At 35.1% G+C, this 25379-nt stretch overlaps 1 protein-coding gene across 1 annotated transcript in view; it reads left to right on the top strand.

The window, feature by feature from the left end:
- Nucleotides 1–25379, top strand: part of nek11 (NIMA-related kinase 11) — a 108529-nt gene that overhangs the window by 49824 nt on the left and 33326 nt on the right. The window contains 2 exon segments of the mRNA XM_056475096.1: nucleotides 9014–9153; nucleotides 16149–16209. Of these exon segments, the coding sequence (XP_056331071.1) occupies nucleotides 9014–9153; nucleotides 16149–16209 (201 nt within the window).

Raw genomic sequence — 25379 nt, 5'->3', positions numbered from 1 at the left:
GACTGAGGAAGGTGCAGTTAATTTTGGGAACAGCACCTCTGTAGCATCATTTGTTGGTTGATATATTATTATCTAATGCAATGACATTCTCATATTTTAAATTGTTCCAAACCTGTCCGAATACTTTTAAGGGCTACTCATGAATAATGGTTTCTATTTACAGTATGTGAGACATACCTGTCTAGCATGACCTGTGCCTGGTTAGGACTCTTTTGCTTAATTGTTCAACTTAATATATGTTTGTTGAATAAATACCATATTTTTTCTCAATTTTGCATTGGCTGTGAATATGTTTAGAGCCTGATCCTACGTATTGCTAGATTTCAGTGACTCATTCTTTTACCACGGTCATCATATGCATCAAGGGAAAGATAAGTTATGGCCAAGACGCCTTCTTAATCTGGTTTTGGTATCATGATGATAAATCTTTCAGATGTGTTTTCAGGAAGTCCTGAGAGGTTATCTATCAGTTGCTGCTTCTAATCACTTTAGATTCCTCTGTAAATTAGATGTTTTAAACGAGTGCGGAGCCACAGCTGTGCTCTTAGACGACTCATGGAGAATCCACATGGTGTGATTTATCAAAAGAGGATGCTAGGGTGCAATCACTGTGAATCTGAAACATGTGTCAGAAAATATTATAGTTTAAGTGTGAATGTGTGAGAAATAAAATTGTATAGGAAAGCTTGTGTGACTGGATGCTAATGCCAAGTCTCTTGTACATGAGTTTAGCTGATGTATTTATTATTTTGCATTTCCAAAACCCTATGCAGCTTCCCTCAAAAGCAAGGAATACTCAGTAGATGAATAATGCATTATTAATGCTAAACAAATAAATGTGTGCACGTTAAGCAATAGTTTACTTGAAATCACTCTGAAGAGACACTGAGCAACTTGATAGGTACATCATAAATAAAGATAAAGGCTCTTCGGGGATAGATTTATTTAGTCATTTTGAGAGTTCATAGTTTCAAATTTGCTTGTTATTCAAGCACCCAGAATGCTTTTTCAGGTGATTGTCTTGAGTTTGAGAAGTAAATAAACATACGGTGATTCAGCTTGTGTCTGCAGTTAAACTATAATGACTACACTAGGGAATTCAATGCATTGGAAGGAAGCTGTTCACATGAATAATCTCTGACAGAAAGCACATTATATGCAAACCTTGTCAGCATAATTGTCCTCAGTCTGTAACAGGCTTTCTTTAATTTGTTTGCATACATCACCACTGCATTAATAATTAGTACTCTAGGTTGACACTAATAAGCTTAATAGAGAATTGATCAATGGTGTCAATTGAAACAATGGTGTAAAATAGCTGTAAACCATGTATTGCATACATCCATTAACTTCTCTGTCCGTGCATTGTAATTGTGTCCATTTGTAATTCTTTCCATCCATGTATGTTGCATTGTTTATTTTGGTATCTATATTGTGTCCATATGTCTGTTCCTTCATCCATTCATTCATCCATCATATAATTTTTTCTTACTATCATTCTAATCATCTGTCTGTCTGTCCGTCCGTCCGTCCGTCCGTCCGTCCGTCCATCCATCCATTCATCCATCCATCCATCCATCCATCATATTATTCTTTCTTGGTGTCTTTCATTCTGTCCATCTCTCCGTCCATCTCTCCGTCCATCCATCCATCCATCCATCCATCATATCAGTCCATCCATCCATCCATCATATAATTTTTTCTTGGTATATTTCATTCTGCCCATCTTTCCATGCATCCATCATGTCTTTTTCGGTCCATTGTCCGTTCCTTTATCCATCTATCCATCCATCCATCCACCCGTCTGTCTGTCTATCTATCTATCCACTGTACTGTACTGTATCCATCCACCCATCTGTCTGTCTGTCTGTCTTTCTGTCTGTCTGTCTGTCTGTCTGTCTATCTATCTATCTATCTATCTATCTATCTATCTATCTATCTATCTATCTATCTATCTATCTATCTATCTATCTATCTATCTATCTGTCTGTCTGTCTGTCTGTCTGTCTGTCTGTCTGTCTGTCTGTCTGTCTGTCTGTCTGTCTGTCTGTCTGTCTGTCTGTCTGTCTGTCTGTCTGTCTATCTATCTGTCTATCTGTCTGTCTGTCTGTTTGTCCGTCCGTCCATCATATCCGTCTTTCCACCCATCCATCATATCATTCTTTCCTGGTATCTTTCATTCTGCCCATCTGTCCATCCATCCATCATATCTCCTTCGATACATTGTCTGTTCCTTTATCCATCCATCTGTCCATCCATTCACCATTATACTTTCATTCTTTCTTACTATATTTAATTCTTTCTTTCTATATTCATCCACAATAATCATTACTTATAATCATCCATCTATTATATCCATCTATCCATCCATCCTATTCATCTGCCTGTCCGTCCTATCTATTCACCCCTTATATCCATTCATTCATCCATACTATATATCCATCTATTCAATCATCCATCATATCCATTTTATCTATCCATCCATGCATCCATCCGTCTATGCATCCATACATCTGTGCATCCATCCATCCATGCATCCATCCATCCATCCTCCATCCATGTATGCATCCATCCATCCATACATTCATCATATCCATCCTTTCGTCTGTCTGTCCATCCGTCCATCCATCCATCATATCCGTTCATCCATCATATCTGTCCGCCCTTCCTGTCCCGTATATGCAAATAGAGAGGTACATTAATAAATAAAGCATTCAGTCCATATTTATTATAACAGATTGTAACAATTTCTCAAAACACTGCATTAACATTTCTGGTCAAGGAATATTATGAACATTAATGTCCTTTTTAAAATGCAAGATTATAATTAATTCTGTGTAGGCTGGCATCAGGCACAAAATATTGAGATACCTTGACCCCAAGGCCGAGACTCTTAAGTGCTTTCAGTATTTGAGCATAAAGTACTGCAAATGGCAAGAAAATGGCTAATGGCTATTTAAACATTGTTGAATATCTTGATGTGTCATTAACATTACTAATTGGAATCAATAAAGTTAGTAATCAGAGTGTTCTCTGAAGGTTCCAGACTTTCATGCATTTTTGGGCTTTTCAGTTATCTTCATTAAAATCCCATTTTACTGGATTTTACAAGTAAAGCGAGGGTTTAATATAAAATTAGTCTTGGATGACAAATGGTCCTCTACTAGAACAAACCTCACTGCCAAATGTTTTTACAAAAGCTTGTGTATATTGTATGTCTCAGACAGGTAAAAAAAAAAAAACCAAAACGAATTTTTTCAAATTTTTTTCAAACCTATGACTGATGTTTCTTACCCTTTATTGAGCATTGTAACCAGACCATGGTTGACCTTTGGCTTATAGACTTTTTTCTTTGTTGCTGCATGGAGGGTGCCATAGTGACCAGCGCCTTCTGGTATGGTGCTTAGAACTTCCGTTATGAATTGTCATCAGCCAAAGCAGCACTTCTCAAATGAGCGTTGATACTGTTTACAGTGGCTTATAGAGTGTTTTTGTGATGCAAAACTTTAATTCTGGATGAAATATGTGTGTTAAAGCTGTTATGCTTCTGTCAGATTCGGTTTAAACGCTAGAGAAAAACGTTCTCCTAATTCCGTGTCTGCCGTGAGATCAGATGCTGAAATAAAGTGTCAGTGTTCCTGACCTGTCAGCTGTTATAATGTATTCTGCGGCTGATTAATGTGCACACACATGCACACACACACACACACAAACAATACCTCACTACATTATAAAAGCAAACCATATCACTGACATGAAACTAGCAGGTATGTAAGCCATGGAATTTCCAAAAATTACCAATAAAAGTATGTTACTGATATTATTCTGGCTGATTTGCAAGTTGATTCTAATCGGGAGCAGTTTTATTTAGTTAGTCTGTATTGTGTAGTATTTACCATGTGTTTTTCTGTTATTTTAAAATGTTTTATTTTATTTTCACTTTTTGAATTCACTTTTATTAAATCAATGTGTTGATGGGATAGTACAGGCTACGTGTCTGTGTCAAACTTTATGGTGAATTACATTTGTTTGGATTGGTTGTATATTTGAAAGAAAGAGAAAATGTTGACTTTAGCGATGACGAGGCTCCGTTTAAGGAGATGCCGTCTGACAACAAAGGGAAAAATACCTCGCAGCAGTTGTTTTCCATCCCACTAGATTGTATTATTTAAGTAACCAGTCCAGGAAGTTGCGCTGATCGACAGCAATATTAGTTCAAAGACATTAAAAGCAATTCAAATAGATTAAAACTATCATTTCAAAGCTGTCTGAATGTGACTCTATATGCATCAGCTGCCGACCAGAAGCATCCTCCTTGCGCATACACACAAAGCATAATGGGTAATTTTGCATTCTAAGATAAAGATCTATAGGTTGTCATTAAAACAAAAAAAATGTCAGAAACACAATTGACTTTTCCTAGAGTGCACAATAAAAGGTTAAAAATGTTTAGAGATTCTCCTAAACATTAGCAGAGGCCACTCATTTTTATTCTGTCAGGAGGTTTTAGTATAAAAAAAACATAAACGGAGTCAATGAGGCAGGACTGAGGTCTGAACACATGATCATTTGAAATGACTGAGCTTCTTGCACAGAAATGTTGCAGCCTGTGCTTTCTGCTAGCTGTCATGACTAATCCTCTTTACCAGATAAAACAGAGCTGTTGTGTTGTAAATGTTCTCCCATGACTCTACACTTTAATTGTAAATTGCAGGTTGCACATCCTTTTGGCCACAACAACAGAGAAAACAGAGTAGGATATTGCCCTCGTGGGCTATATTAAACAGCAAAGCAAATAATAATAAAAAAGAGTTGCAAAAAGATACATTACACTAGTAGTAAAAAGTTTGAAAGAATTAAAAACAATTCTCATGCTCACCATGGCTGCATTTATTTGATGAAAAATACATATATCTTTAAAAATATTAATTAATATAATTATATTAATTAATATTTTTAAAGATATATGTATATATATATATATATATATATATATATATATATATATATATATATATATATATATATATATATATATATATATATATATATATATATATATATGTTTCTATTTTAATATGATTTATGATGCAATTTAGTTCTGTGATGGCAAAGACGAATCATTTACATGCATCATTACTCCATTATTATCAGTTGAAAACAGTTTTGTGACTTAAATTGATTCAGTTGACAGTAAATAATTTGTAACACTTCTAAAAGGCTATAAAAAGTATATTTAATATTTTCTATGCATCAAACAATTTTGAAAAAAAAAAAGAAACACAGTTCATGCATTTCATAGTAAACATTCTTAATAATTGAGAACTGATAATATATGCTAATGATTGAGTACTAAATCAGCATATAAAGGATTACTGAAATATCATATGAGACAAAAGAGTTATGGCATGTGAAAATTCAGCTTTACCATCACAGGAATAAATTATATATATATATTTATATATATATATATATATATATATATATATATATATATATATATATATATATATATATATATATATATATATATATATATATATATATATATATATATATATAAATGAAAAAACTGTTCTCACTGTATTTTCATTAAATAATTTCAGCTTTAATGAACATAAGTTACAATGCTTAAACGAATGAATAACTCACACTGGCAGACAAAATTTTAAAAAGCATTTTGTCTGCCTGTGTGAATTATTCATTCATTCGTTGATTTATTTTCTTTTCGGCTTAGTCCCTATTTAATCAAGGGTCGCCACAGCGGAATGAACCGCTAATTTATCCAGCATATGTTTTATGCAGAAGATGCCCTTCCAGCTGCAAACCAACACTGGGAAACACCCATACACTCTTGCATTCACACACATACACTATGTTTTTGTACTGTGGGGGAAACCGGAGCACCCAGAGGAAACCACACAAACACTGGGAGAACATCTACACAGAAATGCCAACTGACCCAGCCAGGGCTCGAACCAGTGACCTTCTTACTGTGAGGCGATTGTGCTACCCACTGCGCCACACTGATGCCCAGTGTGTATCATATAAGAATGCAATTATTTAAGTAGATATCAGGGGTGAAAATTGCTTTTGCAGTCATGTGCAGTCAGTTATTTAATTTCCCAGCAGGGGAACAAAGAACATGCTAACCAACATATCCAGGTCTGCATAACAAAACCAGCCTAATTGTTCTTCAAAACATGCTGAAAATAGCCCAATCACAGTCTGCAACCTGCTCTAGAGCAGCACGATACTGGTAAAATATGAGATGTTGTTGAGTGATGCAGTATTGACATTCATTCATTTATTTTCTTTTCAGCTTAGTCCCTTTATAAATCTGGGGCACCACAGCGGAATGAGCAGCATATGTTTTATGCAGAGGATGCCCTTCCAGCTGCAGCCCATCACTGGGAAACATCCATACACACTTATTCACACACACACTACGGACAATTAGTTTAACCATGTCTTCGGACTTGTGGGGGAAACCAGAACAGCTGCAACCCAACACTAGGAAACACTCATACACTCTTGCATTCACACACATACACTATGGCCAATTTTGCTTATTCAATTCACCTATAGCACCTGTCTTTGTACTGTGGGGGAAACCGGAGCACCCAGAGGAAACCATACGAACACTGGGAAAACATCTACACAGAAACGCCAACTGACCCAGTTGGGGCTCGAACCAGTGACCTTTTTGCTGTTAAACGATTGTGCTACCCACCATGGTGCCGAGATAACAACATTTTTTATGATATAACTAACTTTTAAAAATGATATTTTTCATCAATTAAAATAATCATACTATGTTCTAAATATATTAAATAAATAACCTATACAACATTTTTTTGAAAAGACCACCACAGATGACTGAAAACCTGCGCATATTCAGATTCTTATTGGCTGTATTAATTGTCAGCTCTAGCTTCATCTAACAGCACCTACTGGAGAGGTGGGGAAAAAGATTATAAGGCCACATCTGATTGGTCAGCATACTGTATACATGCAGCACACAAATGATTGCTACATCAAATATATTTGATTGCACTTCTCTGCAGTATGTATACTGCATATACTATTATCACAATAATGATCATTTGTTGATATATTGTGCAGCCCTATCCTGCTGCGAAATTATATTGCAACCTGTGTGGAATCCCAATCTGGAGGATGTTTCAGTGCTGAAATCGCATTTATCTTCACTCAGTTTAACCTGCAGGCCATAAAAACACCTACAGTGATGGTGTAAAAGTGTCAACAAGCCAAGCCATGACCTTTCCTTTATGACTAGCTTACGTGTGAGCATTTTATTTCTGGTTGTTGATTGGATAAAGGCCCCGTGAAGTGCTTGAAAATGTGCATTTTTTTTATTCGATTGTTTTTTTTATTACCGACATTTTTCCAGAAAGGTCTGTATGTGTGTACAGGCCCTTTTTAAAAATACCGGTAAATTAGTTCTAATTTTCCGGAAAGAAAAGTTAACATTACTGGTAATTTGCCAGAATGCTGCTCTGTGTGAATGTAGAAGGAAGATTGCCGGAAACAGCGCGCTCACACTTAGAACACGCTGACATGAGATGTCTACTCCAACCAATCAGAACATTCAGACGCATTCACATCCGCACTGTTTATGGAAATAAAAACTTTTATTGACATTTTTCCAGACACATTTAGCTGTTAGATGTTAGTCAGATAAAGTTTCTATGTTCCTTCTTAATGCCAACTGTGTAAAAAATTATTGATGAAATGCTTATGATAAAATGCTGTTCGTTTACCTTCAAGTTCTGCTTCCTTCGGTTGCTTCACCTGTGTGTACGTGAAGCAGCTGGTGAGCGCCAGCACACACACATATTATGTACATCACGACATGCTAAAGTGTTCCTCCATATGTTTTCATCAAAGTTGTTCACAATACCTATCCATCCACAGAGTTTGTAATGTAGTGAAATGTTTACAAATACAAGCGGAGCAGTTTAGAGCTAATTTCTGGTTAATTATGTCAGAATTTACCAGTATTTGGAATAGATGTGTGAAATAGTCTTTTCCGGAAAAATTCCAGAACGTCTGTGCCTGTATGAATTTACTAGTAAAATCGATCTGGAAATTTTCCGGATATTTACTGGTATCACTGTGTAAAAAGGGGCTGTAATCTCAACTGAAACACTAAGAGATGGTGGGGCATAGAGTAGCCACTCCCCTTTAAAATAAAACAACCAATAGCGTTTCATTTTAATCATAGCTCTGCCTGTGAGAGTGCTTGACATCAAATGAGAAGCAAATGAGAAGCATCTTGAAGGGGGCGGGGCATGTCAGATGATAGAGAGCATTTGATTGGTCAAGATTTGATGAGAAACTGAAGTATGAGGTGATGTGAATCAAATCGTCGATCCATTTAGGCAGGAATTGACAAACTACAAGCTTTATATGCTTATTTCAGTTTTATATCTCCTTAATGCAAATTTTGGTGCGGAAGTAGAGATAGATACCCCAAAAACTAACAATACTGATACTATCTAAAAAGCTTTATTTTAATTTCACAGGAACTATAAAACATCCCCCTTTACGGGATGCACGTGTAAATCCGCATATTCTCATTCTCTCTGTAGGACATTTGGAGAGCACTGTAAAAGAAAATGAAACTGTTGAGACCCTACAGAGTAAAGTATAGCCTTATACCCCTCTTTCATCTCTCTCTGCCTTCTCTGAGTCTCAAATGTGGAGGTCCAGTAGCTTTCTAATAGAATCAGAAGCATGAAACTGTGTAATCATTTTGGTTGCAGACCCAGAAACTCTCTGTGTGTGTGAGTATAAGGTTGTCAGTATCATTTATTTACAATGTGTTGAAATATTCTGTACGTTTCAGATCTGGGTGGATGCTGACAGCAGAGTGCCATCGAATGGATAATATAAAGTGTAAATGACTGAGACTGCCATATCCCAACATTTTTCTCAACATTTCGGAGTATCGGTTAAATCTGTGCTATTTTTTTTATAATCGTTTCAGCAATCCCAGAGGATCCTCAGGCGGCGGAGGCATTTTACTTTGTGGATGAATTCGAGTCATGCTCGGAGGAAGATTCAGATGGAGAGAAGGACCCAGAGGATAATCTCCCTACAGACCCGTCCTGTCAGACATGTGGACAGGTGAGGAGAGATCCACCGCCGCAGAGAAGCTCTTGTCAATCAGTGTGTGTGACTGTGTGATATTTACATTTGAAGATGATTTAACTCTGTGCTGCCTCAGGAAATAGGACATACTGTAATTAGAGTTTACATGTGAGATCTGTCAGTTAAAGAAATTATTTATCAACGACAAAAAAGAAATATATAGTAATTTTGTGAAAGTAAAAAAAATTTAGAGAGAGTTCTCTACTGGAGGTCAGCGGAAAAACATTAAACATTTCATTCATTCATTCATTCATTCATTCATTCATTCATTCATTCATTCATTCATTTTCCTTCGGCTTAGTCCTTTATTTATCAGAGGTTGCCAGAGTGGAATGAACCGCCAATTATTCCAGCATATGTTTTATGCATCGGATGCTCTTCCAGCCGCTACCCAGTACTGGGAAACACCCATACACTCTCACATTCACTCATAAACTACGGCCAATTTTGTTTTACCCAATTTACCTATATCGCATGTCTTTGCCACGCAAACACAGGGAGAATATGCAAACTCCACCAGCGAACTTCTTTCAGTGAGGTGACAATGCTAATCACTGAGCCACTGTATCCACCTAAATATTAAACAGCCACAGCAAAATCCTTCCAATGTCCATTTTGATTCACATATTAAGGTATATACAAATTTGTATTGTAGCTCTACAAATTGATAAAAAAATCTCACATATTATCAAAAATTGAAGGGATAGTTCACCCAAAAATGAAGATCTGCTATTAATGTACTTATGCTCAGGCCATCCAAATTGTTAGGTGATCTTTTTTCTTATAACACAGGCTCGTTGGAAATAAGTACTGCATCCTACTGTTTTGTGATACTAAACAAATACTTAAACACTTGTTTGACGGCAATTTTTGGTAAAATGAAGTTTACAGGGCAATATGACATCAACAACCTTTATTCCTTTTCACACTAATGATATGTGACATATTATCGACAAATAAAGGATTCATTTTGTGCAGTTCTTTTGCACAACACCAAATAAATTCCACAAAACAACTGACAATCTTTATGATTTTTAAATGAAATACATTTGCCTCACCTATCTATCTCTAAACGGGCATCTTTTTTTTGCCATGGTCAGTTTGCTCGGTAGCTAATCTTGTAATGAGTAGTATTGGGAATGCAGAGTGCTTGGTTTTTAGTCCAGTATACCACAGTTCTAAAAAAAATGTAAAATAAAGGTAAAACTACATGTTCGCAGTGCACCTTTTCTTCCCTTTGCCTTTGAAAACACTATTGGTTAGTTTTAGGGAAGGGTTTAAGTCAGTGCTTTGCAGGTGATCTGTAAACTGGTTACCGATCAAGGTTACCGATCAAGATTAGAATTCAGTACAATGTACTGTTATATTTTTTTAAAAAACCCCGCAATGGCCTGGCCCGTGAGTTATATACACCAACTCGTGAGATCTCTTTGCTCTAAGGATTGACTCTATTTGACAGTTTTCCAATCACGCATAAAATGTTAAGGTGATAGAGCTTTTAATGCTGCGTTCACACCAGACGTGGAAGAAGCATTAAGCGCGAGTGATTAACACGTTAAGTCAATGCAAAGACACGAATAGACATCCTATGCTGGGATACGTGCGAATGATGCGGCACGAATGACGCGATTCGTGCGAATGAAGCGGTGCGAATTATGCGATTCACGCGAATGAAGTGGCGTGAGTTGATTGCTCAAGTTGAAAAATCTGAACTTCAGCGGACATTCGCGCTGTGTTAACCAATCAGAAGCTTTCCTTTGTAGGGTCGTTATTATGACTGTGATTATGATTATGTAGCGCCTGTTGTTGGTGTCCCGGGCGAAATCCTCTTGTTGACACCGGACAACAGTTCATCAAACTGGGCTCGGCTCAGTCTGAAGCACTGCTGAAAGCCTATATTATCCAGGCATAGTTTCTGGAAGAGTTTATGAGCTCACAGAGCTGGGTGCACCTCAGAATGGATCTAGTGGACTCAGACACAGCTCCATATGAATATACGCTGTTTTTTAGTCTTCCTAAAGCACATAAACACAGCTATTCTCTCAATAAAATCCATATTAGCCAATTAGCAACAAAGCTAGAGTCACCAGGCAGACAGAAGCCCTGCCTATGATGCGAATCCGCGTCTATTATGAAGTGAATTTGACACGCTAATGAAGAGAGTAAACTCAAAATGTTCACGTGTCTATTAATAAATAGTGCGATTTATCCGCGTGTTCCGTGTCTGGTGTGAACAAAGCATTACAGTAGCTGCTCCAGGACTGTAGAATGATCTTCGACTCTCTTTAAGAACATCTCCTTCTTTGGAGTCATTTCAAAGGTCACTGAAAACACACTTATTTTCTTTAGCTTTTAATCATATGTTGTAAGTTTATGTATTTTGGCTTCGTGCTTGTTTGCATGTACATAAAAACACAAAATACAGCACTTTAGTACCCATTGTGGTTGATTGAAAGTGCTCTAGAAATAAAATTGAGTTGAGTTGTATGACAAGCCCTGTTTTGTTGTGTAGAAAGATGCTTATCTGAAACATACTGTACAACAAAACATACCCTAAATAACATATTCGCAAAACTGTAAACAGCGCCCTCTAGTGGATCCGTCATCTGAAACGAAACATACCTGAAGCTATATATTTTACATTTTGGAAAACTGTAGGCTGAGTCACACATTTCTAATGAGCCTAGGTTGTTTTTTTAATTTCACAAGAACATTTTTAGTTGAAACCATGGTTCTTGGATTCCTGAGCTTAAATTAAAAAACTGCTCATTTAAATTTTGTGTTATGTGTCCCTTTTATTGGCTTTTTTTTTTTTTTTTGCATTTTGTGTTATTAAATAGTGAAAACATATAAATAATGAGCATATTTCCTTCCATCCTCAAAAACACTTGTGGTTTGAAATTCCTCAAGGACCCTCTTCAGATATCTTTTTGAATTATTCACACTCAGACACACCCTCAAGTCTCAATAAGCCTTCATTGACAGGATCATCTGTTAATGAAGCATGGAATAAGATGAATTCAGTCATACCAAACATGCACTCAAGTTCACAGGTAGTCTTTCATGGACAAGAATTCAATACCACTTGTCTGTGGTATTACAGTCCACATTATGCAAATGCACTTTGCCTATTGGGGCTTATTATTAATGCACATAGTTTGTAGTGCTGGAGATCAGTGGCACAACAGCCAAACACATACGTTCAGATCAAGTGCGAAAAAAAGCCAGGGGCTCATCTGGACTCCCAAGAGATTTTGTACTACCTCAGCAGACTCTTAAAGGGGCAATCCAATACCAGGCCTCTGCGCAATTCGATCAGGCCAGCTGAGATAGATTAAAACTATTTGTCACCATTGAGAGGAAAGGAAAAAAAGTGTGATGGTATAAGTATAAAACCAAAGGAGGGAATGGAATAGACTTCTGCCCCAGTGGATATTTGATAATTAGCTGTGGAGCTGGCAATGTTTGAGCTGCCAGCCATGGCTGGGTAAGATTCCCCAGAATGGAGCATAGAAGAATTGCATTTTGTAAATAGCTGCATAATACACAGCAGTTATTTCTGCTACTGTATTTTTTTTCTTTTCTCATTTTAGTGTTTTGCACAGATGCTATGACTTCCTTGAACTGCCTAAAGGCTGGCCTTCTCACTTAATGCACTTGTGTCTCATACACAATAAACTTGGCTCTGCTTGCTGCAAACCAATAGCAGTATGATTATGTTTTTTCAATCACAATATTGTCTAAATTCAACCTCTGGCACAGTAATTTATCATTCAGTTGCCTTTTGATTTTGACATTGTATCGTTAAAACCTTGTCTCAGAGCTAGACTTTTAATATTAAATTATGAAAATGTTATTCAGTATTGTTAAACCAGTATTAAACTATGGTCTAAAAGAATTGTGTGTGTGTATATATATATATATATATATATATATATATATATATATATATGTGTGTGTGTGTGTGTGTGTGTGTGTGTGTGTGTGTATATATATATGTGTGTGTATATATATATATATATATATATATATATATATATATATATATATATATATATATATGTGTGTGTATGTATATATATATATATATATATATGTGTGTGTATATATATATATATATATATATATATATATATATATATATATATATATATATATATATGTGTGTGTATATATATATATATATGTGTGTATATATATATATATGTGTGTATATATATATATATGTGTGTATACATAGCCTATTATCATTGGCTTAGTGGACAGGCACAAACTGGATTGGTGGGCCCCCCAAATATTAAGGTTGTTTATTTCTGTAATTTCCTTGAAGAAAAACAGACTTCAATCGATCAACAGCATCATAAATAGAATGTTCAATTTGATTTAATGATCAATAAAATTACTATAGTCCATTAATTTCCATGTCTACACAAAACATGTTTCACTTTAATAATTCATATATTACACAATACTTAAGGTGGTCATTTTGACCGTTTTTTTTATTCTGTAGTTTAATAACTGTTCATTCATTCATTTTCTTTTCGGCTTAATCCCTTTATTAATCAGGGTTACCACAGCGGAATGAACTGCCAACTTATCCAGCATATGTTTTAAACAGCGGATGCCCTTTCAATTGCAGTCCATCACTCCACACAGAAATGCCCACTGACCCAGCCAGGACTCGAACCAGTGACCTTCTTGCTGTGAGACGACAGTGCTAACCACTGAACCACGTCAGAATTACTGCATGCATTTCAGTGTCTTACTTTTCCCGTGCATTTGAATATGCGTGCCTCAGTTGCCCAGCAAATTTTCTGCTAATATAAACACAACTTCATGATAGAAAAAAATACATATTTTTTCTTCAGATATGTCTTTCAAAATAACATTAAGTTCCTTGAAATAAATCTTGCTCTCCTGATTGTGAAGTGATTGTGAATCTCTCCCGATTGTGTACACCGCTGCCTCTTAGCCTATATTAGCAATCATGAACTAACAATAAAAAATTCTTTGTTAAATTCTTGAATAGATATTAGTTAATTTCTAATAAATTCTAAAAAATGTATTTAACATTTTTAAGATAGAGTAAAACATCCTGGTTATGAACGTAACCCATGTTCCCCGAGGGGGAACGGAGACGTGCATCTGGACCAGACTTTGGGAGTTTGCTAGACAACCAATCACTCTGAAGAGAAAGAAAAAGGACCAATGAATGCTAAATGAGTAGACACCCAGGAGGAGGCGACACTTCTAGTTGAGTGTGCTCTCACATTTGGGGGACACGGCTCACCCTAGCATAGATAAGCAAGGGCGATGGCATGAACGAACCAGTGGGCCAACCTCTGTGTTGATACGACACTTCCCTTCAGCCGACCACCATAACGGGTGGCTTGGAAGGCTTCGCCTTCTTCCTGGCCCCCCACATAGCACCCATCTAAACAGTTCGGTCACAGAGCTGGGGGACAAGCCATCTCCAGTCCTATGGCCGAAGCAGCCTGGGATAACACGGCTAACATGTCTGATTCTAAATCCAGAGCCACGCTAACAACCCCGGAGGGTGGCAGTGGCTCGGGATTATCATCGGAACATCTCAGCCCGCCTCTGATGCAGCGATAGACATCTTGTCCCTGGTGTCATTTAATGAGACCTCAGCCAACCGGGAGGATGGACCAGCGCCCTCACTCGAAGCTTGGACAGAGTGCACTGATGAGAAGTGAGAGGTCCGAGAGCCCGAAGGCGACGGATTAACCCACACTGCAATCCTCAGGCCTGCCAGTGCGCTAACTCACTTGCGGGAAGCAACAGGGGTGGTGCACCCTAATGCTAGAGTATGCCGCGACCTCAGCTGCGCAACGAGGGCAAGAACTGTCCGCGAGCACCGCCTCAACATGCTGGACCCCCAGATATGTGATGTAATAATCGTGCCTGTCATTCGGGGCTAGGATACCACCGCATCCAGAAACGCACGGCCATTTAAATTTTATTATTCTCACACTTATTATAGAATACATAGGTTTTGTATTTTATTCAAATATTTGTTATGTCATGGTGGAAAATATTTTTGATAGAAATGTTCATGTTCAACAAAACATTTCTGTACATTCATATATAATTAAATATGTTTTATTTATTTTCCTTTCTACAAATAATTGGTCTTACACTTTTAGTTTAGTTACTGTATCTATATTAACTTTACTGGGATAAATGGAAATGCACTTTTGGATATTCAAAAAAATATATTCATTCATTCATTTATTTATAGTACGCAACCCAGTACTGGGAAACACCCACATACTTCCCCCTTTACACACACATGGCCAATTTAGTCCATCCAATTCACCTATAGCACGTCTTTAGATTGTGGGGGAATCTGGAGCACCCGGAGGAAACCCACGCAACCACGTGTAGAATATGCAAACTCCACACACATGCCAACTGGCCCAGCCAGGACTCAAACCAGCGACCTTCTTGCTGTGAGGCGACAGTGCTAACCACTGAGCCACCGTGCCGCCTTCAAAAAATATTTTGTTCAAAAAGTATAGTGAGAGAGTGAAAATATTTTAGGACAGTCTAGAAGCGCAGCAGAAGCAGCTCCCTCATTATTTTGCTGATGGACCTTTAGCTCTGCTTCAGCCTCATTCAGTCCATCCGTTCCTTGAGGCTTTCATCATAACAAGGTGAACACCTCAAGGGAGAATGTAGCCTCTCTCGTGCTCCCACTTCCACCTCCAGGTCATGTTATGATTTCAGAAGGGAAGACCCATTGATCTGGAAATGTGTTTTATAGGATCTGTGTTTTCAAGATCTCTTTGTGGCTGGACTGTCATCTGGGAGTCTGGCCACTGTTTGATCCTAAACAGGAGAAGCTCTATTATTTCCGCTAATGTTATAATGTCATAGTACGAGGGTCAGACGGAACATATGGTATGTTTGAAGCATGGATGTGTTCCCTTTGTGTGTGTGTGTCACAGGACGGTGACCTGGAGGCCTTGATCAGACACATGGAGAACGTTCTGGTTGGAGATTCAGATGGTGAGTACAGCATATGTAATAATTAAGTACATTTACAGTTGAAATGAGCATTATTAGCCCCCTGTATATTTTCCTCCAATTTCTGTTTAACAGAAAAACATAATAGTTAACGGTTAATAGTTTTAAGATATATATGTTTCCTGAAGAAAATGTGAGTGGGCTTTGCCATGGCAAATGGGCTAAAATGCATCACTGTGCGTTCACAACAAAGGCTGTGAGAGCTGTCTGCCTTCATCTCCGGCGGTGAGAGTGTCAAAATTCGCTACATTGATCTCGTATTTAAAGGGGTCGTTGTAGCAAATCAGTTACAAGTGTTGCACGCTTTTTATCAAATTCATTTAACAATGGAAGATCAAGTTTGCTGTGGCTTTGCTCCACTTAATTATCCAATATATCCATACTGTATGTCTGAAATATTCTGAAGCAACAATATTGTTTTGTACTGTTGCATGAGATTCCTCTTTTTTTAAAGAAATATATATATATATAACATTAATGCACATCAGTAAATCACCAGTAACTTATTTAATGCAAGTTCCTGTAAGAAAACATTGCAAATAATTGGAAATTTGGTGACCGCAATAATCAAACCCTTAAGAACAACTGTGGTCGGAACCAAAGTTCACAGTGACTAGGGATGTGCACATCAATGCTCGATGCATCACGCAGTTGCTGCAGATTTGTCGGCTGAGATTGAGATCTGGTGGCTGTGGAGGCCATTTAAGAACATTGGAACTAATTGTCATGTTAAAAAAAAAATCTGTCTGAGATGATTCGCGCTTGTTTTTATGACATGGCACGTTATTCTGCTGGAAGTAGCCATCAGAAGATGGGTACACTGTGGTCATAAAGGGATGGACATGGTCAGCAAGAATACTCGGGTAGGCTGTGATATTGACATGATGCTCAATTGGTACTAATGGGCCCAAAGTGTGGCAAGAAAATATCCCCCACACCATTACACCACCACCACCAGCCTGAACCACTGATACAAGGCAGGATGGATCCATGCTTTCATGTTGTTGTTGGCGCCAAATTCTGACCCTAGCATCCGAATGTTGCAGCAGAAATTGAGACTCATCAGACCAGGGAATGTTTTTCCAATCTTCTCTTGTCCAATTTTGGGAAGCCTGTGCGAATTGTAGCTTACTGGGTATTATCTCCTTTTTGGACCATTCTCTGTAAACCCTAGAGATGGATTTGCATGAAAATCCCAGTAGATCAGCAGTTTCTGAAATGCTCAGACCAGCCTGTCTGGCACCAATAACTATGCCACGTTCAAAGTCACTTAAATCACCTTTCTTCCCGTTCTGATGCTCAGTTTGAACTGCAGCAGATTGTCTTGACCATATCTAAATGCCTAAATGCATTGAAAGTTGGGCAGGTGTACTTAATAAAGTGGCCAGTTAGTGTACCTGTATATTAATCCAAAAATAAGATAAACTTGCATGGATGTATGTTTGATTCACATGTTTGCTTGTTGTTTTTTTGTTTTGTTTTTTAAAGAAAGATCTACAGTATAAAACATGCTAAGTATACTTTGAGCTTAATCCATCAAATCTATATTTCATTTACCAAAGAAACCCTTTCAGAATAGGCTTCGTGCACCAATACAACCTCACTGGCAGCCACACTCCATTACCAGTGTGAGATATATAACATCTTTTTCCAATACTGACTAGCCAATTACATATAGAGGTCAGAGAGCAGACAAAGACCTGCTTATTGAAGGTCACAGACCTATAAAAAAAAAATCCATTCTTCTAAAGAAATTCGAGTACGCTCATTTAGCTCCATACACGGTGAACGAATGAGCCTGTTTCAGCTCTCCTAGTGTGTGATTTGTGAGGATTTTGTGGTGTTCCTGATGACTCCGAGGTGAGGATGTCAGGAAGCCTGTTCATCTGCTACTTGAAGTTGTGGTAACATTGATTATGTAATTCATGCTATTTACAGGCTCTGACCACAGATACTGTATGTGCATTTCCGCATTGAAAGAACTGGAGTATTTATATCCAACCCTTTCTTTCCTGGTTCACTTTACCTTCTTAAGTTTCATACGCTTTAACCACATTGGTCTCTAAATGTAGTCTTTAGGTTACAATGCAGCAAACAGATTGTTTGTTGAGCCGTAGTTAACACTTTATTTTATTTATAAACGCTTTATTTTATTTATTGTTTTTACTGTATCAATTATACTTTTGTTTTACTGGTTTTGGTCTGTGGTAAGTGTAGAAATCTTTCAGGCCATTTTGCAGATCTTTGAAAATAATTTGCAATATAATATAAAAAAAAAATGTTTTCATCTTGTATATCATTGTTTTTTTGTACCTGCAAACCTAATTTCATTTAATTAAATGTATTGTTTTATTTTTATATATATATTTTATTATTCTTTTTATTTATATATTATATTTTTTATTTTTGTTAATCTTTTATTTTTTTTAAGAAAATTTTTTATCATTACATTTTTATCACTTTATTTTGAATGTTAAGTGATAAAACAAAACGGAAATCTGTAAAATATATATTTTAATACTTTTACTAAACTTTGACATCTTGGACCACATAAATCTCTACATTTTGACAGAATATTCAGAGATAAATACAAAGAGAAAGGTGGTCCAAAGTATCAAATGTTGGAAATTTGTTTCATTTATTTTAATTTTATTTGTTTTATTTATTTATTATTAAAATTATAATTATTATTATTATTCTTTTTGTTAAAAAATGTATTTATTTATTTGTGCAAAGAACTGTGCTTACTGAATAATGAATAACTATTTAGTCACAGAACACAAATATGCCACATTCAAAATGTTTTATTTCAAATTTCATTTCATTTACTTTAGTTAATTAATTAATTATTTACGCCCTTTCATTTGTTTTTGTGTTGTCTGAAACCTTACAAACATGTTTGCTTTGAAAAGTGTGCTTGTGTTTATCTCACTCAGCATTGTTATCAAGTAAAGTGCATTCATATGGCTTAATTGTACAAATGATTTTGGGGCCACTGCGAGTGAGCATTGGTATTTATCATCTCGAGTTAGCATTTATTTCTGACTATGTTCATGCATACAGATTAATTCATTTCTCATTTGATTATGACAAAACTTATTATTCACAAAAGTGGTCAAACACAAAAAAGTCCCTCTATCAAGCCAAATATACAAAAAGAATCCATTAGTAATCCTTGTGTATGCCCATAATAAAAAGGTTACTCTTCACTTCTGAGCTCAGCTTATCTCTAAAGTAAGATAAATGATAGTGGTGTCAGGGCAATGCATTATGGGTGATGTGAGTTCAGGGTTGGTCTTTCTGGTTCAGTAAGAGAAAAAACACTTTCTAAGCTGATCTCATTTCTTTCTTTCACCAGCCACCGTGTCAACACAAGTGTCAGGTTTGCTCAGCCAAAAGAATAAGAATGGATTGAAAAAATAAACCAGAAAAATCAAGTTTTTTTTTTTTTTTTCGTTAAAAGTGAGCAACAATAGTTCTGATTTTGAGTAAACCAAAAGGCTATTCCAAAGATGGATCATTACTTTTAATGACCAGTGAATTTTGGCTGAAAATTACTGCCTGTTACCAGCAAAAAATATTAAGGCACACTTCTGACTCAGCCAATGGAGCTCAGGAACCTTTAAAAACAGTAACATTAAAGAAACTACAATGCCTAAACGCACCTACATTTGGTCAATTTTTTTTTTCTAGGTTTGATATTTTCTTAATATTGCCTATGATTTTTTTAAGGACTATCTGCAAATTACATTAACAGTCATAATTCAGAGATTGGTGTAGTCATATGTTGTAGATGTAGTCAAATTGATGTAGATATCAAAGGTTGGATTATTTTATTTATTTTTTATATATATATATATATATATATATATATATATATATATATATATATATATATATATATATATATATATATATATATATATATATATATATATATATATATTTTTTTTTTTTTTTTTAACACTTTATAATAACTACACACTATAAACCATTTATTAAGCATTAGCAAATAGTGAATTTATTATTTGTTAAGCATTAACTCTACATTAATAAACGTTAGTAAGCAGTTTATAACTGCATTTACAAATGCTGTATTCTTGACTTATAAGCACCTATATAATGTGCTTAATAACTGTACTTTTATACTTTAATGATTTATTTTTCATTACTAAATTAAGTATTGCATTATTTACCAACCAGTTATTTAAGCATAGTAGGTTGTTTTTTAGGATTATTCAGAATGAGTTAGTAAATGATTAATAAACTATTAAAATTAACATTTATATATCGTAGTTTTCAGGCATATACTAATAGTTAATTTGTATGTTAATAAATGTTTTATTAACTCAACTAAAGTTTTGTGACCTAAAGTGAAGACTATTTATGCTTTATAAATCCCTTATAAATGACAATTAAAGGGTCAGTTAAATTCTAAACAGGAAAAATAGATAATAAATGACTTTATTCATTTCTATTCGTTTGAAGATACAGAAATGAAACTGCATCAAATAAAAAATTAATTAAATTAAAAACAAAATAAAATAAAATGACTGTACAGTTTAAACATTGCATCCTATTATTAAATTATTATATTGCTGTTGTTTTATCCAATTTGATGTTATACTTTGACACTCCTGTTATTCAAACCATCTTTAAACTTTACAGTAATTTTACTTTTTAGATAAGAATGCAAAGATTATTGTTTATTTGATACAGGGCCTTTAATTGTCATTTATAAGAGATTTATAAAACATGAATAGTCCTCACTTTAGATAAGGTCACAAAACTGCATGAAGTTGAGTTAATGAAGCCTTTATTAACATACATAGTAACCATTACTATATGCCTGAATAATAAGAATTATAAACGTAAATTTCAATAGTTTATTAATCATTTACTAACTCATTCTGAATGATCTTAAAAACCTCAAACTACTCTTAAATACAAATAGTTTGTAAATAATGCAATACTTCATTTAGTTAGGAAAAATCAACCAGTCACAAATTCAGAAAGTACAATTATTAGGCACATTATAAATGGGGTTATAAGTCAAGAATAGAGCATTTGTAGCTGCAGTTATGAACTTCTTACTAACGTTTATTAATGTAGAGCTAATGCTTAACGAATAATGAATTCACTAGATGCTAATGCTTAATAGATGATTCCTAGTGTGTAGTTATTATAAAGTGTTACCCTTTATTTTTCAAAGTTAAGTGATAAAATAAAACTGAAATCTAAAAAAATAATGTTTTTAAAACTTTAACTTTACTGTACCTACAGGTTTAACATACAGTGCCTCCGCAAAGTATTCATAGTGCTTAACTTTTTCCACATCTTTTATGTTACAGCCTTATTCTAAAATGCATTAAATTAATTTATTTTCTCAAAATTCTACACACAATACCCCATAATGACAATGTGAAAAAGATTTGTTGAAATTGTTGCAAATTTATTAAAAATAAAAAAGCTGAAAAATCACATGTACATTAGTATTCACAGCCTTTGCTCAATACTTTGTTGATGCACCTTTGGCAGCAATTACAGCCTCAAGTCTTTTTGAATATGATGCCACAAGCTTGGCACTCCTGTCTTGGGGAATTTTTGCCCATTCCTCTTTGCAGTACCTCTCAAGCTCTATCAGGTTGCATGAGAAGCGATGGTGTACAGCCATTTTCAGATCTCGCCAGAGATGTTCAATAGGATTTAGGTCTGGGCTCTGGCTGGACCACTCAAGGACATTCACCGGGTTGTTGGGAAGCCACTCCATTGATATTTTGGTGGTGTGCTTTGGGTCATTGTCCTGTTGTAAGATGAACCGTCGCCCCAGTCTGAGGTCAAGAGCACTCTGAAGCAGGTTTTCACTCAGGATGTCTCTGTACATTGCTGCATTCATCTTTCCCTCTATCCTGACTAGTCTTCCAGTTTCTGCTGCTGAAAAACATCCCTACATCTGGATGCTGCCACCACCATGCTTCACTGTAGGGATGGTATTAGCATGGTGATGAGCGGTGCCTGGTTTTCAAATGTAACACCTGGCATTCACTCCAAAGAGTTCAAGTTTAGTCTCTTCAGAACAGAGAATTTTGTTTTAGATGTCTTTTGGCCAATTCCAGACAGGCTGCTATGTGCCCTTTACTAAGGAGTGGCTTCTGTCTGGCCACTCTACCATACAGGCCTGATTGGTGGATTGTTGCACAGATGGTTGTCCTTCTGTAAGGTTCTCCTCTCTCCATAGAAGAATGCTGGAGATCAGACAGTGACCATCGGGTTATTGATCACCTCCCTGACTAAGGCCCTTCTCTCCGATCACTCAGCTTAGATGGCTGGCCAGCTCCAGGAAGAATCCTGGTGGTTTCAAACATCTTCCACTTTTGGATGATGGAGGCCATTGTGCTCATTGGAACTTTCAGAGCAGCAGAAATTTTTCTGTAACCTTCCTCGGCCTTGTGCATTGAGACAATCCTGTCTTGGTGGTCTACAGACAGTTCCTTTTGTCTTCATGCTTGGTTTGTGCTTTGACATGCACTGTCAACCCTGGGGCCTTATATAGACAGGTGTCTGCCTTTTCAAATCATGCCCAATCAACTGAATTTACCACAGGTGAACTCCAATTAAGCTGCTGAAACATCTCAAGAATGATCAGTGGAAACAGAATGTACCTGAGCTCAATTTAGTGCTTCATGGCAAAGGCTGTGAATACTTCTGTACAAGTGCTTTTTCAGCTTATTTATTTTTAATAAATTTGCAACAATTTCCAAAAAGTTTTTTCTCACATTGTCATTATGGGGTATTGTGTGTGGAATTTTGAAGAAATAAATGAATTTAATCCATTTTGGAATAAGGCTGAAAAAAGTGAAGCGCTATGAATACTTTTCAGATGCACTGTACCTTCCAAAATTTGACATCTTGGACCACATCAATCTCTAAATTCAGTCAGAATATTGAGATTGATGTGGTTCAAGATATCAAATGTTAAGATTTTGTTTTAACATTTGAAAAAAAAAAAAAGATTATTATTAATAGTTTATTTTATTAACACTTGGCATTTTTAAAGACACACGCAAGCGCCACAACAACAGGGTTTTTTATTACTCTTCTTAAAAATCTTTGTGAAGATCCCTGATGAAGTTCTATTTATCATAATGATTATAGTTATGCTGCTAAAAGACACCAATGACACACAAACACACTCGACCTGTACAGCACAATGAATGGACTGCTGCTCTAACATGATTTCTATGTGCACATGTCCTTGTCACCTGCTGACTTTTCAAACACACAAACACACACACACACACACAAACAAACTGGTTTGGCTTAGTGAACCATAACGCTCATGTCACTGTGGCTGTCAACTCAGAAATTCTGCTTTTTTCACATCTATGACTACATTCAGCACTGGCCTACAGAAAATGTGTAGCTAGAACTTTATCTGATCTGTTATGTAATGTGTAAAATGTCCTGTTATCCTGTATTATCTTAGAATCTCTAGAATGTCATGTATATCGTAAACTCTAAAATATACTGTCATAAAAACCACCTTTTTATTAGAGATTTGCTCATAAACATGAACAATAAAGTTGAATATGAGCTGGTAAACACGTTTATTGCGCTGGATTAGATCAACTGTGTTTATTGTTTATGATTTTCTCCTGCATTATAGTGTATATCTGTAATATGTATTTGTGATTAACTGAATCAATACAGAAGCATTCAGATGCAGATCCTTCAATTATTAGAAAAATAGCAGCAGTTCTGATATTGAATTTTGATTTAAGTAGATTTTTTACTATAATCAACACTACATTCAAAACATAATAAATTTTTTTGAGCATTCTTTGATTGACAGATCAAAATAACAGCATTAAATTGAAATAAATCTTGATTTTTATTTTATACTGTCTGTATAATTGAGACTAATTGACTAAATGATACTAAATGACACTTGACTAAATGACTCTCTATAGACCATTTTGAGGGATGTAAGCAAAACCAATGGTCCCAACATATTTCTGTTTTACACTTTTAATTTTTATAGCTTCCAAAAAGAACCACATACTGAAAATGTTATGATCGCTATTTTAACATTAAGTTATGATTGAATTTCCTCTTGTTACAGTTATGAAATAGTTTGATAACAAGCAGGAAATGTTCATGGGCTACATGACATGACCACATTGAAGTGGTCTATATAATGAATTGTTTTAACCCAACATTGGATTAAATGTAGATGTAACCCAACTTTATTATTTTTGTTCCAATTTAAATTTAAATTAATAAATAAAATTTGAACCCAACAGTTTTTAACCGCTTTTGTCCATATTTGACCCAATGTTGTGCTTAAATAATGTAGCATTTTTGAGTATAGTCATTAATTTGTTTTTCATATTTTATGATTTTACAAAGGCTAAATTTGAATTTAAGTTGTGGTAATTTTACATTATAAATAAATACTTATTAAACAAAAAATGCTATTTTGAAAAGTGTATATACTGAAATGATTTTTAAAATGTTTTTATTTTATTTTTATATTTTCATATTTATATTTTTAATTGAATTTAATGTAATTTAATTTTTATATTTTTATTTTTTATTTTTATATCTTTATTTTTTAGTTTGATTTAATAAAATTTTTATATTTTACTTTTTATATATTTAAAATTTCATTTAATTTTATAAAATATATATATATTTTTATATTTTTAATTTGAATTTATTTTATTGATTTTATTTAATTCAATTTATTTCAGTATATTTCAATTTAATTTAACTTTATTTTATTTTATTTTATTTTATTATTTTTTTATTTCATATTACTTTGCATGTGTTTATTTTCTCTGTTTCTTTCTTGAGTTTTACAATTTTAAATTGTGTAAACTACCAGTTATGAGAGAAAATTCTGTACATTTTATACTGATTTAAATGTAAAACGATTTCAATGAGAGCTATTTGACAAACAATAGTAACTATATCCATATCCAAACAAATATAATAGCCTTAAATGGATAGTTGCCAAGTTTTTCTTATCACTTTTCACTTACAAATAGCATGTTCAACACAGAAAAGCAAGCAGTATTTACCAAGCAACACCTTTACATTGTTAATTCATCTTATGTTATAACACTTGTGCTAATAATATTGTGTACTTA

Source organism: Danio aesculapii, chromosome 16 (genome assembly GCF_903798145.1).
Source record: "Danio aesculapii chromosome 16, fDanAes4.1, whole genome shotgun sequence".
Classification (NCBI taxonomy): domain Eukaryota; kingdom Metazoa; phylum Chordata; class Actinopteri; order Cypriniformes; family Danionidae; genus Danio; species Danio aesculapii.
This window is presented reverse-complemented; position numbering and strand designations above follow the sequence as displayed.